Source organism: Xyrauchen texanus, chromosome 32 (genome assembly GCF_025860055.1).
Source record: "Xyrauchen texanus isolate HMW12.3.18 chromosome 32, RBS_HiC_50CHRs, whole genome shotgun sequence".
Taxonomy (NCBI): Eukaryota; Metazoa; Chordata; class Actinopteri; order Cypriniformes; family Catostomidae; genus Xyrauchen; species Xyrauchen texanus.
In genome coordinates, this window is record NC_068307.1 from 29729231 (window position 1) to 29741703 (window position 12473).

General features: G+C 40.5%; 1 protein-coding gene across 3 annotated transcripts in view; it reads left to right on the forward strand.

Moving 5' to 3' along the window:
* The window catches only part of LOC127626135 (transcription factor MafG-like), a 37641-nt gene extending 26306 nt beyond the window's left edge, over window positions 1–11335 (forward strand). For 2 of the 3 annotated variants that reach the window (XM_052101711.1, XM_052101712.1), the window contains 2 exons: window positions 2818–2885; window positions 5439–11335. In XM_052101711.1, the coding sequence (XP_051957671.1) occupies window positions 2850–2885; window positions 5439–5909 (507 nt within the window). In that variant the 5' untranslated portion in view covers window positions 2818–2849 and the 3' untranslated portion in view covers window positions 5910–11335. Of the gene's footprint in view, window positions 1–2496; window positions 2737–2817; window positions 2886–5438 lie in introns of those variants that run through there. The other variant, XM_052101710.1, reaches the window with a different exon arrangement.
* The last annotated feature ends 1138 nt before the right edge of the window (window positions 11336–12473 follow it).

Below are 12473 nucleotides of genomic sequence, written 5' to 3' on the forward strand. Positions count from 1 at the left end.
TCCGGTTGCTAGGGAGGGTAGAGTCCCATGGGGTAACCAAATTGGCCTGGTTGCTAGGGAGGGTAGAGTCACATCGGGTAAACAAATTGGCCCAGTTGCTAGGGAGGGTAGAGTCACATCGGGTAACCAAATTGGCCCGGTTGCTAGGGAGGGTAAAGTCACATGGGGTAACCAAATTGGTCCGGTTGCTAGGGAGGGTAGAGTCCCATGGGGTAACCAAATTGGCCTGGTTGCTAGGGAGGGTAGAGTCACATCGGGTAAACAAATTGGCCCAGTTGCTAGGGAGGGTAGAGTCACATCGGGTAACCAAATTGGCCCGGTTGCTAGGGAGGGTAAAGTCACATGGGGTAACCAAATTGGCCCGGTTGCCAGGAAGGGTAGAGTCACATGGGGTAACCAAATTGGCCCGGTTGCCAGAGAGGGTAGTGTCACATGGGGTAACCAAATTGGCCCGGTTGCCAGGGAGGGTAGAGTCACATGGGGTAACCAAATTGGCCCGGTTGCCAGGGAGGGTAGCGTCACATGGGGTAACCAAATTGTCCCGGTTGCTAGGGAGGGTAGAGTCACATGGGGTAACCAAATTGACCCGGTTGCTAGGGAGGGTAGAGTCACATGGGGTAAACAAATTGACCCGGTTGCTAGGGAGGGTAGAGTCACATGGGGTAACCAAATTGTCCCGGTTGCTAGGGAGGGTAGAGTCACACGGGGTAACCAAATTGACCCGGTTGCTAGGGAGGGTAGAGTCACATGGGGTAACCAAATTGTCCTGGTTGCTAGGGAGGGTAAAGTCACATGGGGTAACCAAATTGGCCCGGTTGCTAGGGAGGGTAGAGTCACATGGGGTAACCAAATTGTCCCGGTTGCTAGGGAGGGTAGAGTCACATGGGGTAACCAAATTGGCCCGGTTGCTAGGGAGGGTAGAGTCACATGGGGTAACCTCCTCGTGGTGGTGATTAGTGGTGCTCTCAATGGGGCGTGTGGTGAGTTGTGTGTGGATCGTGGAGAGTAGCATGAGCCTCCACATGCTGTGAGTCTCCGCGGTGTCATACACAACGAGTCACGTGATCAGATGCACGGATTGACGGTCTCAGACGCGGAGGCAATTGAGACTCGTCCTCCACCACCCGGATTGAGGCGAGTAACCACGCCACCACGAGGACCTACTAAGTAGTGGGAATTGGGCTTTCCAAATTGGGATAAAAAAAAAAGTAAATGGAAGAAATTAATGGGGAAAGACAGCTGAAAAAGTGGGCGGGCACTCTTGCGCTCTATAGCGCCCCTTGTGGCAATGCTGGGAATGTAGCATTATGAATTCAGCTAGACGTTTGCGTTTATGTACTTGAGTCTGCACTGGTTTGACGGCCGTGAGCTGTTTGAAAGACTTGCAGCAGAACTTCTAATCGCAGGTTTTCTTGCGTCGTCTGCTGAGTTCAGTTGTTTTGCTCCCCTTCACTCGACCCCAATCCCGCCGCCCTCCGCTAAGCTTTACAAATGTGTTGAGGAGGCATTTTAGACCGAGAACTGTTCCCAACAACCCCTAGAGCTCGCTCGCCCTCTCTCTCTTTCTCTCTTCTTGTGGCTTTGTTCATCCACTCTTTTTCTCTACCTTCTTTTTCTGTTTCCCAACAAAGTTTTATTGGCATGACCGTTAATATTAGATACTGCTGCAGCATTATAGATATTTATATGGGATTGGCATAACAAATCAATTTCTTATTTTCTGATATATCTAACCATTTGAGTGATCATTATCTAATGATCTGTCAAGCATTATATAACGGAGCACTGTTGGTCATTTATCCTTAAACCCTGGGCTTGTGTTCACACAGACAGATGTTACACACACACACACACACAAGTTGTCAGAGTTAATGTGTTTTGTGTGTTTGGCTCTGGGACGTTTGCTCCTTCACAATGACCTCTACTTACAGATGAATATTAAACATGTTTGTCTGTGTTTGGTGCTTCTGCCGATACAGTCCTGTACACAGGCTCATATTCACTAAATATGAATTATTTTGGGTTCCTCACATATTTTACTTCTTGCATTAAACATCAGCGGCTACTTGGTGAAAATGATGGTTACTTTAATTTAAAGAAAGTATAATGTCTTTTCTGGGCAAAAATATCAATATTGTCCCAATATTGTCAAATGGCTGAAAAAAACAATATATATATATATATATATTTTTTTTTTTTTTTGCTAGATTGTCTAGCCTTAAATTGAGTATATATAAATAACATCTGACGTTTAGCTCTTTTAAACTTTATTTTAATCTCTGACAGCAGACATGTCGTTTCATTTTGGTGTTTTGAGTCTGTCTCAACATTTGATCGTTTGAACAAAGAATCAAATGTTCTTTAGTTGCCGTCCTGATATTTGAAATGGATCTGTTTTCCTCTCCAAACGTCTAATCGCTCTTCATCATTGGCTGGTAATCCCCTGCCCCGCGGCCCAAGCCATCACTTCCTTACCGCTGGTATTCCATCATCTTATTGGTTCTTCGGCAGCCAATCAGCTGCCAGCGTGGCTCTGACTCATCGCAGGTGTTGTAAAACATCAAACTCACAACCGCCACGACCACAGAGGAAGTGTGAAACAGGAAGCCAAGGTTTAAACGTATCACTTTCACTAGTCCAGTTTTTATTCACGTGGTTGTAGATTCTAAAACTGTTTTGCTTTCTCTTGTCATGAGCTCTGACATCTCGCAGAAGTCATGTTGTCGGTGTTATTCAGTGAGTGAATGAGTCCACTGTGTTTGTCAAACTCTCTCATGCTGCCAGACCGTTTAACGACTGATGGCTTTTCTGTTGCAGATCTGTGTGGTTCGCCTGCGGTTCCTTGTGGCATGACGACCACTAACAAAGGAAACAAGGCCTTGAAGGTGAGCTCAATCTGTTCTCTCATGATAGTGCTGTTTAAAGGAAAACTCATTTAATCACCTTCATGTCTTTCCAAAACTGTATTTGACTTCCATTCGTCAGTGGAACACAGAAGGAGAATGTTCACGCTGCTCTTGTCAATGCCATGAAAGCGGCTGGCGCTGACAAGTCCAAAAAACACCGTAAAAGTGTCTTAAAACAGGTAATGCCACTCGTGCGCTATAATCCAAGTCTTCTGAAGTCATGTGATATTGAACCCCTACAGACAGATCCAGACGTCAGGAAACATTTGGATATCATTTTTGTTGTTTTTGTTTTTTGGCGACCGGACGCTTCGTAAAAACTCTGTGAATTGAAATGCACAATCCAGAGGTAATGATGATGACGATTAGTAATATTTATTCGTAATTATGCTAAATAAACGTAAGCATATTTTTCAGGATAGTTCAAATATTTGAACAGTTTCGATCACAAGAATTTGAATAAAAACTTGAATTAAATTAGTTTAATGCATTTCTAAATGTTTTTTAAGTTGACCTGTTTTTGCCCTTGAAATGTCATGTGATGCGACTTTATTTAAACGAATATATTACATTTACATGCATATTATTATCTATGTATTAGTATCTTGAAAATAAGTTTGCACTTTGTGATAAATATTTATCTTTTCAGATCAGTCTCAGGTGCTTCTGAAATCGACAGACATTTAGTTTTCTTTAAAATCTATTAAATTTGTGGTTAAAGTATAAATAATTCTCTATTTTAGCATATTGTATCTGTGATTCATATTTCACACACAGAAATTATATATCTAATTTCTATCAGTTTTACTGCCATAATTGGTCGCACCCAAGCGTGTAGATTTGACTTGAACATTGGGGGGGGTTACAGTCTACGCCCCTGGTCGCACCATCATCAGACAATATGTGTTTATGTATAATGATGGAAATATCAATGAAAATGCCGTGGAGTTTTGTTTTGTAATACAGAACAGTTATGAAATAATGCCAAATATGATAACACCAAACTTTTTAAGTGATTTTAAATACATAAACATGGAAAAGTGCTACTTTTAAAAACCTTTTGTTAATTTTTAGAAAAAGGAAAAAAAGATGGACCGAATAAGGTGTCATGTCAGTGACCCAATTGACCCTTCGCTAAGCCCCGCCTTAAAAGTGCTTCTACCAATCATAGCTTAGCAACCGTTGCCCTGCCGCCATTACTCTGACAGTCGTTTGCCTTTTTACAATGAGAGTTGTAATGTGTGTTTGAGTACTTTTAATCCAGACTTTATCAAAATAATCAAAAAAATGTAACGCACATTGTTGCTGGGTCGAGTTACCCAGAGAGGATACACACAGTGTTTTTCTTTCTTTAAAAAAAATACAATAAAAATCTTTAAATAAATCTGGAGAAGAGCATGTAAACTGTGTCAGTCCTCCTTCCCAAATAAACATATAACATCTGCAACAACACCTACATTTACTCCAAGATAAATTAAAGCTAATAACTGAATATTAATTTATTTATGTATTAATTCAAGTCACAGTAAAAGCGCTAGTAAACAAAGAGTGCTCGGCATCATAGTGAGTGTGTTATGAGACGTTATAAACCGCTCTGTTCACTTACACTAATGTTATTACATGTGTAATCGCTATTAAATTACGTTTTTCTCTTTTCAAGTGACTGTTTCACTGTTTCCAATGTTTTTAATCAAATTACTGTTTAATTTAACCATTTCTTTTACAAAATATTTTGCAAACGTAACGTCACTCTTCATTCCAGCCCATGTAAAAATATTATCAAGACCGTTTATAGGAATATATTGCCAAAAACCATGTCATTCACGGCAATCTCCCATTCATTCCAGTGGGGAGTTCTGCAGAGCTTGTCAGAGCGAGCAACCATAATCAAGGGGGCGGAGCTTAGCAAAGGGTCAATAGCCACAGAATATGGAAAGGTCGGCACAACTAATGCAATTTTTATTCATCCGCTTTCACAATAATGAGGAAAAACCATCATTCTGCACATGACATTAGTGAAAACGGCACTTGCATAATGAGGAAAAACCATCCCAAACGCTATGAAACCTGCAGACTTTGACCTCTGAGACATCGTTATGGTATCCATTAAGGTAGCACGAGTCATTGAAATCGTGATATGATCATGTACGATTACTAAATTGCTAAAGGTGTGAAGCAATGACGCTTTCTAGCACGTGCGCGGCACATGCTGACCAGCAGCAAAACAAGATGATAAATGTATATCATATCAAAATTCAATGTCTTTCAGAGCACACGTGCACTTTGAGGTCAGTTATGGTGCGATTAATGTGTATACATGCTGGGTGAAGCCGAGTTACAATGGCATTACCCTAGTCTGCTAGTCTGACCTTTAAGAAGCGTTTACGCGACATTTTAAAAAGACGAATTATTGTCAAAGTGCATGTTAGCATACTGAGTGGCTCAAACTAAATTCTCCTTTTGTGTTCCACTGAAGATATAAAGACATATGAGGCTGAGTAAATCACACGTTTTCACTTTCCCGTATGTCAGGTGAAGAGGGAGCCCGGCGAGAACGGGACGAGTCTTACGGACGATGAGTTGGTGTCCATGTCGGTCCGTGAACTCAACCAGCACCTGCGCGGTCTGTCGAAAGAAGAGATCCTGCAGCTAAAGCAGCGCCGGCGGACGCTCAAGAACCGCGGCTACGCTGCCAGCTGCCGCGTGAAACGAGTCACCCAGAAGGAGGAGCTAGAGAGGCAGAAGGCGAAGCTACAGCAGGAAGTGGAAAAGCTCGCCTCTGAAAACGCCAGTATGAAAGTGGAGCTGGACGCGTTGCGCTCCAAATACGAGGCTCTGCAGAGTTTCGCCAGAACTGTGGCACGAGGGCCCGTGGTGCCCGTTTCTAATGCAATCTCTCCCCGCGGGTCATTTGCGTCTGTCATCGGGCCCCTCATTCCTGGCAAGGTGGGAGCCACGAGTGTTATCACGATAGTTAAATCTAAAACTGACGCGAGGTCTTAGTGCCCTACAGAGGGAGCGAGAGAGAGTGTTGGTCAGTGCATGATGGTTTAGGCGCGGGACAGAAAGTGTTGATGTCGTTTTGGGGCTGAAGTTAGACTGAAATAGCCTTCACCTTTTCTGGTTCATGGGTTACTAAAGGAGAAAAGCACATCTAGCACGGTTAATTCACTTGGGCTTCCAAAATAGTCTCCAAATTACCAACGAAACAATCTGAAAACATGCAGCCAAATTGTCATTGTGGACGTCTGTGTTATTGGTGTGAGATTTGTAATTTTGTAAAAACGTTGGCGACTTTGTATTGTGTGTTTCACATGAGGTCCAAGTTCAGTGTTTATGTTATTGTACTTTTTATACAGTGTTCTTTGTTTATTTTCTCTTTGGAGATGCCACGTTAATGTCCTTTTGTTTACGGACTGCAGGCACACAACACTTTATTAACGATCAGGCTTCCAAACTCTTCCACCGTCTCCGTATTAGGCCCTGGAACTCAAGGAGAAGGTCAATAAAATAGGATCTTTTCCATATAATGAGATGCGAAATGTAATTGACGTCAGCCAATGTGGAGCTCCCTTTACCTGAGCCTAACTTATGCACTGACCAATCACTGATGGGCAGGAGGAGAGGAGGCGGAGTCAAACGAGCTGATGTTGTTCATATGGTAGCTATCAGGATCTCACACCAGTTTATGTGCTTACTCGTCCATTTTCAGGACAGAAAATACTTTTATTATGACAGATGAGACTTTATTGGCAAGGCAATAACATATTTATGTTATGCAATGTTACATTACAGCTTGTATTTGCTTTTGTTTGTTTCATGGTGAATGACCTTCACAGTGAAGGTTATAATGTCTGTCACTGTCAGTAAATCCAGAGAGATTTTTCACTATATCAATTGATGTCTTACATTGTTGAGTAAAAACAAGATAAGAGAAAAAAAATCTTCAAGCTTCTGCTTTTGAAAGCCGGACTGTCGTGCGATATAAACTGGTGATATCTCACAAGCGTTACCATAAATTTGTTGCTGTGACATTGCGTAACGTATTCTAAGAATCTTTGTCTATATTGGTGGAGTCTTGAATTTTATATTACAAAAAATAACAGAGTATCTTGCATTATTTATAAAACGTTTAAAAAAGAAATATAAAGTAGTTTGATAGCTCTCTTTTTTGCAATTGTACCGAAAGTGGCTTAACTATTGAAGTCGATAGCTTTTTCTAGTGACTAGGCGCGTAAAACTGTGGACTAGCGCGTGTGGTGTGATTCGTTCTGGTGAGGTGGCGCTGTTGTTTACGATGTGACTCACTTCTGATTTCAGTCAAACGCAGACGATGAGCGTACGGTACCAGCTACGATCCCTGTAGTCTAGCGGTAAATGCATAAATCTTTTCTGCGAGAGCTTGAAAGTTGGTTTCGTCCGTTGTTAAATGGACACATTCAAAGCGAAGTGCGTTTAACACACTTAAAGACTTCTCAGGACAGCGTCACTACTTCAAGGGTTTCGGGGATGCGACGGTCGCCTCATCCTCTGCGTTTGAGTCCTTTTACCTGATGTGTGATTTTTATATATTTTGGTGTAAAACGTTTCTATGGTATATTTGTTGTTGTTTTTTTCTCTTGTAATTGAGTTGTTTTCTTTAAATGCCAGGGAAGTGACTGCTGCGCCTGCACTGATTTATATGAAACAAACGAGCGATGTGCGTCTGCTGTATAACGTTTGACATACGGCTGCTCTCGATGCTGCAACGCCGTTCCTAGTGCGACTCAAAATATATGCGTTTTCTCATAAAAGACGACCTTAAAACATTGATAACATTTTTACAAATATATTCTTGCTTTTTTGGCCAAATACGTTCTCCATTTAGAAAAGAGGCTAAAAATCAATAGCATAAGAATTAAGAACAATTATTATGTTGCGTTCACGTCTTGTCGGAATTAATGTAATTGCTTCGACTGGGAACTGTTTATATCCTCAGAAATTATTTGTTTCAATGGTAATGCTCAAAAGGCCAAAAGTGATCCTTTGATGTTGATGACGTCAATAATAGAGGTTGACCAATTATAATCGGGTTTACCGATTAATCTGTGCCGATAGTTGCTTTTTGGAAATATTGGTTATCGGCAAAAATCTACCGTAAAATGCTTTTTTCAGCATTTTGGCATTCCAAAATAAGAGTGGTGTTTTCGGGCTTGTTTATACTTAGAAGTCCCATGTTTCGCACCAAATCAGATTTTTTTCTGGTTATTATTGGGATTTTGGTTCAACAAAAAACTGCTTTTGGGAGTTTATTCATTTTGGACTCTCTGTCTTTGCCCGCCATTGTAAAGAAAGTATAAGTTTTTTTTTTACATTCTATAATTCGATTTTTAAAAGCTATCATCCGATTAATCGGTTATCGGCCTTACCTTAGATATCGGTAACGGCAAAATCCACTATCGGTCGACCTCTGGTCACTATATTAATTCACCTCTTTATGCACTTGGACTAATATTTGTTATAATAAAATGCCATTAAACGGTACAATGTCTCACAATCGCTAGCCAACCATGGCAATTTTGGTTGTTTTCATGAGTTTCAAACTTGCAATTATGAGTTTGACAAAGATGTGAAAGTATTTACTACTCGTCATTTCTGTAATTCTGACAAGACGTGAACATTAATGCTTTGAAAGACAGAACAATGTTCCGTGATCGCTAGCATACGACTTTTAACTATTAAAGCCACTGCACTTTTGGTTAGGTAAAATTCAGAGTTTCAAATTTGTTATTACTCGCTTGACGGAGATGTAAGTGTTTTTTACTACGTGTAAACTCCAAATTATGGTATTTTACGACGATACATGAAAGCAGCTTTAAAAAAAACGGCAAAATCTGAAGCAAACGACTTTGAACGACTTTGAACGACATACAACTCAAGATTTTTATAGTTTAGTCCAGAGTCTGATATTAAGACAATCTCCGTAGAAGTGTACAGCACACATTTGCTTTCCACATCATTTACGATTGAAGAATTCCCTTTGAACGTGTTTTCGCATTGCACTGATCTGGCATTTTAAGAACACATTTGTTGTTGGTATATTTGTACGACAAGTTTTATTTTTATTATTATCAATGTAAATCAACTGAAAAATCGTCCTCTAACTGGCTAATCTGTGAAATTGTTTTGTAACAAAGTCTTTGGTCCATCTCCACGTTGCTTTCGTAACTAATGGTAGCGTTCTATTGGCTGTTGCAGTTCTGTGGCGTGTCCGACATTCTATACGCAATGTGTCGAAAGGTTAAAGAATAGAATGTTCTAGATCTTCTAGCTTACTCGCAAACGATGATAATGTGATTTTTGTGTTCATGTGTCAGGTAGCACTACTGCCTAATAATGACGCAATGGATTTTCCAAACGTTTCTTCCAAATGTTCCAATTTTTGTCGTTTTTGTTGTGGTGATTTGGTGTAAAAGTGACATATGCAAATCGGCCTGTGGTAGGAAAGGATCACGACCTCTCAATAGGAATGTCATCCGTAAATAATCGCTTATGAGGGCACGACGAATTCAGTATTGCGCAACACTTACATTTCTGCAAAAAATTCACCCAATTGATAATTGCCGTCTGATACGCTCTAGATTTACCCAGAAAGGGCTTCGCAACTGAGGACTGAACTCAGATTTTATAGTTCATTTAAATCAATCTTTCTGTTCCTTCCCTGTCTGAAACGGTGCCATGTCCCGAGAGGCAAACGAAACGGCTCTTAATTGTAAACTAAGACAATCCTGAGAATAACCACTCTCAAACATTTCTTAAAAATGACTTGTAATTCTGTCATCGTTTACAAACCCAAACGACTAAAATGATTTTTCGGTCCTAGTTTGAGTTTGAAAAGAGCGGTAACATTTGCTAAACATCTTTTGCGTTCCTCGGAAGAAAGAGGGTGAGTAAATGATGACAGAATTTCCATTTATGGGTGAACTATCCTTTTAAGACCCATTGGTCAAAAAAAGGGGTCGGTTCAGATATTAATCGTAGACTCTCTTTAAGCAGATCGAAGCGAGCGGTCGAGCTGGACAGTCCCGTGTGTCCAGTTCTGTTGCTGGGGAAAGTGGGCACTACCTCTGAATTCATGCCCTACTTCTCCTACAAACTCTCAGACTTCTACATTGTCTTGACTTTTATTCGCTCTTGTGAAGCCCCAATGTGTTCCTGCTCTTAAAAACACTTTTGTGTCTTGTCTCGCGGGACGTGCATTACCATGTTTCACTCTAAATGATTTTAAAGACTTTATTTCTCCAGTTTCCTGTTAATGTTTAAAGGGATATTTCACCCGAAAATGTAAATTCTGTCATTGTTACTCACCCCCTTTTGAATAATCTTCACACAGGTCTGTTCAAAGTGACCACGACTGTCCAGATCCATATGGACAGTCCATATTACCTGTGTTACGGTAATGAGAATTGGGAAAGATTATCAGTGAATCATGATAAAATTTCTGTCTGTTGCTCTCACAGAGCTATGGCATTACTTCTGTAGACTTGGAAGTCCTGTGGGCTGCTTTTATGGTTCTTTTTGTCCATTTTGGAGTAGCAAACATTCTGCTCACATCTACTCATCTGCAATGGGTTTACAACGCTATCAGGGTGAGTAAACATGACAGAATTGTGGGGTGAACTGTCCCTTTAAGACTTTCGCTCCGTGTGTTTTATCTGTTTAAAGAGGTTTCAATCATTAACTCCTCATCCAGCTGCTAGACATGATGTTTTTGAACATTTGACGTTTCCTCCAGATTCACAGCTCAATAATCGAGGAACGCGTGTCTCTAAGCTTCTAGATGTTTGTGTTGATGTCGCTATTGTTGGCGTTCATTTCAACCTAAAACTGGTTTGTGTTCTATATAAGTGAATCGTTTGAATGCCGTTCCGGTTCCCTTTTCAATTGGACTTTTTCCCCTTTCTAAAAGTCATTTCCTTTTTCTCGCATCCACACAAGCTCATCAGACTGCAGTTTATCTCTGTACCGTCTGTAAACGGTCAAATATGTCAAGCTATAAATAGCTGTGAGTTTATTATTATGATGGATTTTTTGGTCTAAAAAAGAAATAAATGCTCCTGTTGTTTCTGTATGGGGTGTGTTAAGATATCCTTGTTCTTTATATGGGAAATATAGATACCGTGAAAGTCCATTTAATTGTAAGTATTTATCAATTAAGTTATTGTACTTTTGCAATTTGTAGATAGCGAAGTAATATAATGTATTGGTATATAACGATGAAATTAACTGTATCAGTCAGTCTGGAGCGTCCTTTAATTTATTGATGTATATACTGTATGCTTATTGATATACAGCTTACTTTATTTTATATATGACCAATAAATACATTTTGAAAAAGAGACATTTGTCTGTTTTTTTCCCCACCTGATAACTGTGTGTGTGTGTGTGACTGTGTGTGTGTGTGACTGTGTGTGTGAGACTGTGTGTGTGTGTGTGTGTGTGTGTGTGTGTGTGTGTGTGTGTGTGTGTGTGTGTGTGTGTGTGAGTGTGTGTGTATATGTGTGTGTATATGTGTGTGTGTGTGTGTGTATGTGTGTGTGAGCGTGTATTTATCACTTTGTGGGGACCAAATGTCCCCATAAGGATAGTAAAACCCGAAATTTTTGACCTTGTGGGGACATTTTGTCGGTCCCCATGAGGAAAACAGCTTATAAATCATACTAAATTATGTTTTTTGAAAATGTAAAAATGCAGAAAGTTTTCTGTGAGGGTTAGGTTTAGGGGTAGGGTTAGGTTTAGGGGATAGAATATAAAGTTTGTACAGTATAAAAACCATTATGTCTATGGAAAGTCCCCATAAAACATGGAAACACAACATGTGTGTGTGTGTGTGTGTGTGTGTGTGTGTGTGTGTGTGTGTGTGTGACTGTGTGTGTGAGACTGTGTGTGTGTGTGTGTGTGACTGTGTGTGTGAGACTGTGTGTGTGACTGTGTGTGTGTGTGTGAGACTGTGTGTGTGTGTGTGTGACTGTGTGTGTGTGTGAGACTGTGTGTGTGTGTGTGTTTGTGTAAGTGTGAGTGACTGTGTGTGTGTGTGTTTGCTAGTGTGAGTGACAGTGTGTGTGTTTGTGTGAGTGTGTGTGTGTGAGACTGTGTGTGTGTGTGTGTGTTTGCTAGTGTGAGTGACTGTGTGTGTTTGCTAGTGTGGGTGACTGTGTGTGTGTGAATGTGTGTGTGTTTGTGTGACTGTGTAACTGTGTGTGTGTGTGTGTGTGTGTGTGTTTGTGTGTGAGTGTGAATGTGTGTGTTAATGTGTGTGCTAGTGTGAGTGTGTTTGTGACAGTGTGTGTGTGTGTGAGTGTTTGTGTGAGAGTGGGTTTTAGTGTGAGTGTGTGTTAGTGTGTTTTAGTGTGAGTGTGTTTTAGTGTGTGTTTTAGTGTGTTTGTGATAGTGTGTATTAGTGTGGTTTAGTGTGGGAGTGTGTGTTTGTGTGTTTTAATGTGTGTGTGAGAGTGTGTGTTTGTGTCTTTGATGGCATTAATGACCTAATTTAAAGAAATATTCCTGATTTAAAACCTTTTTTTTTAA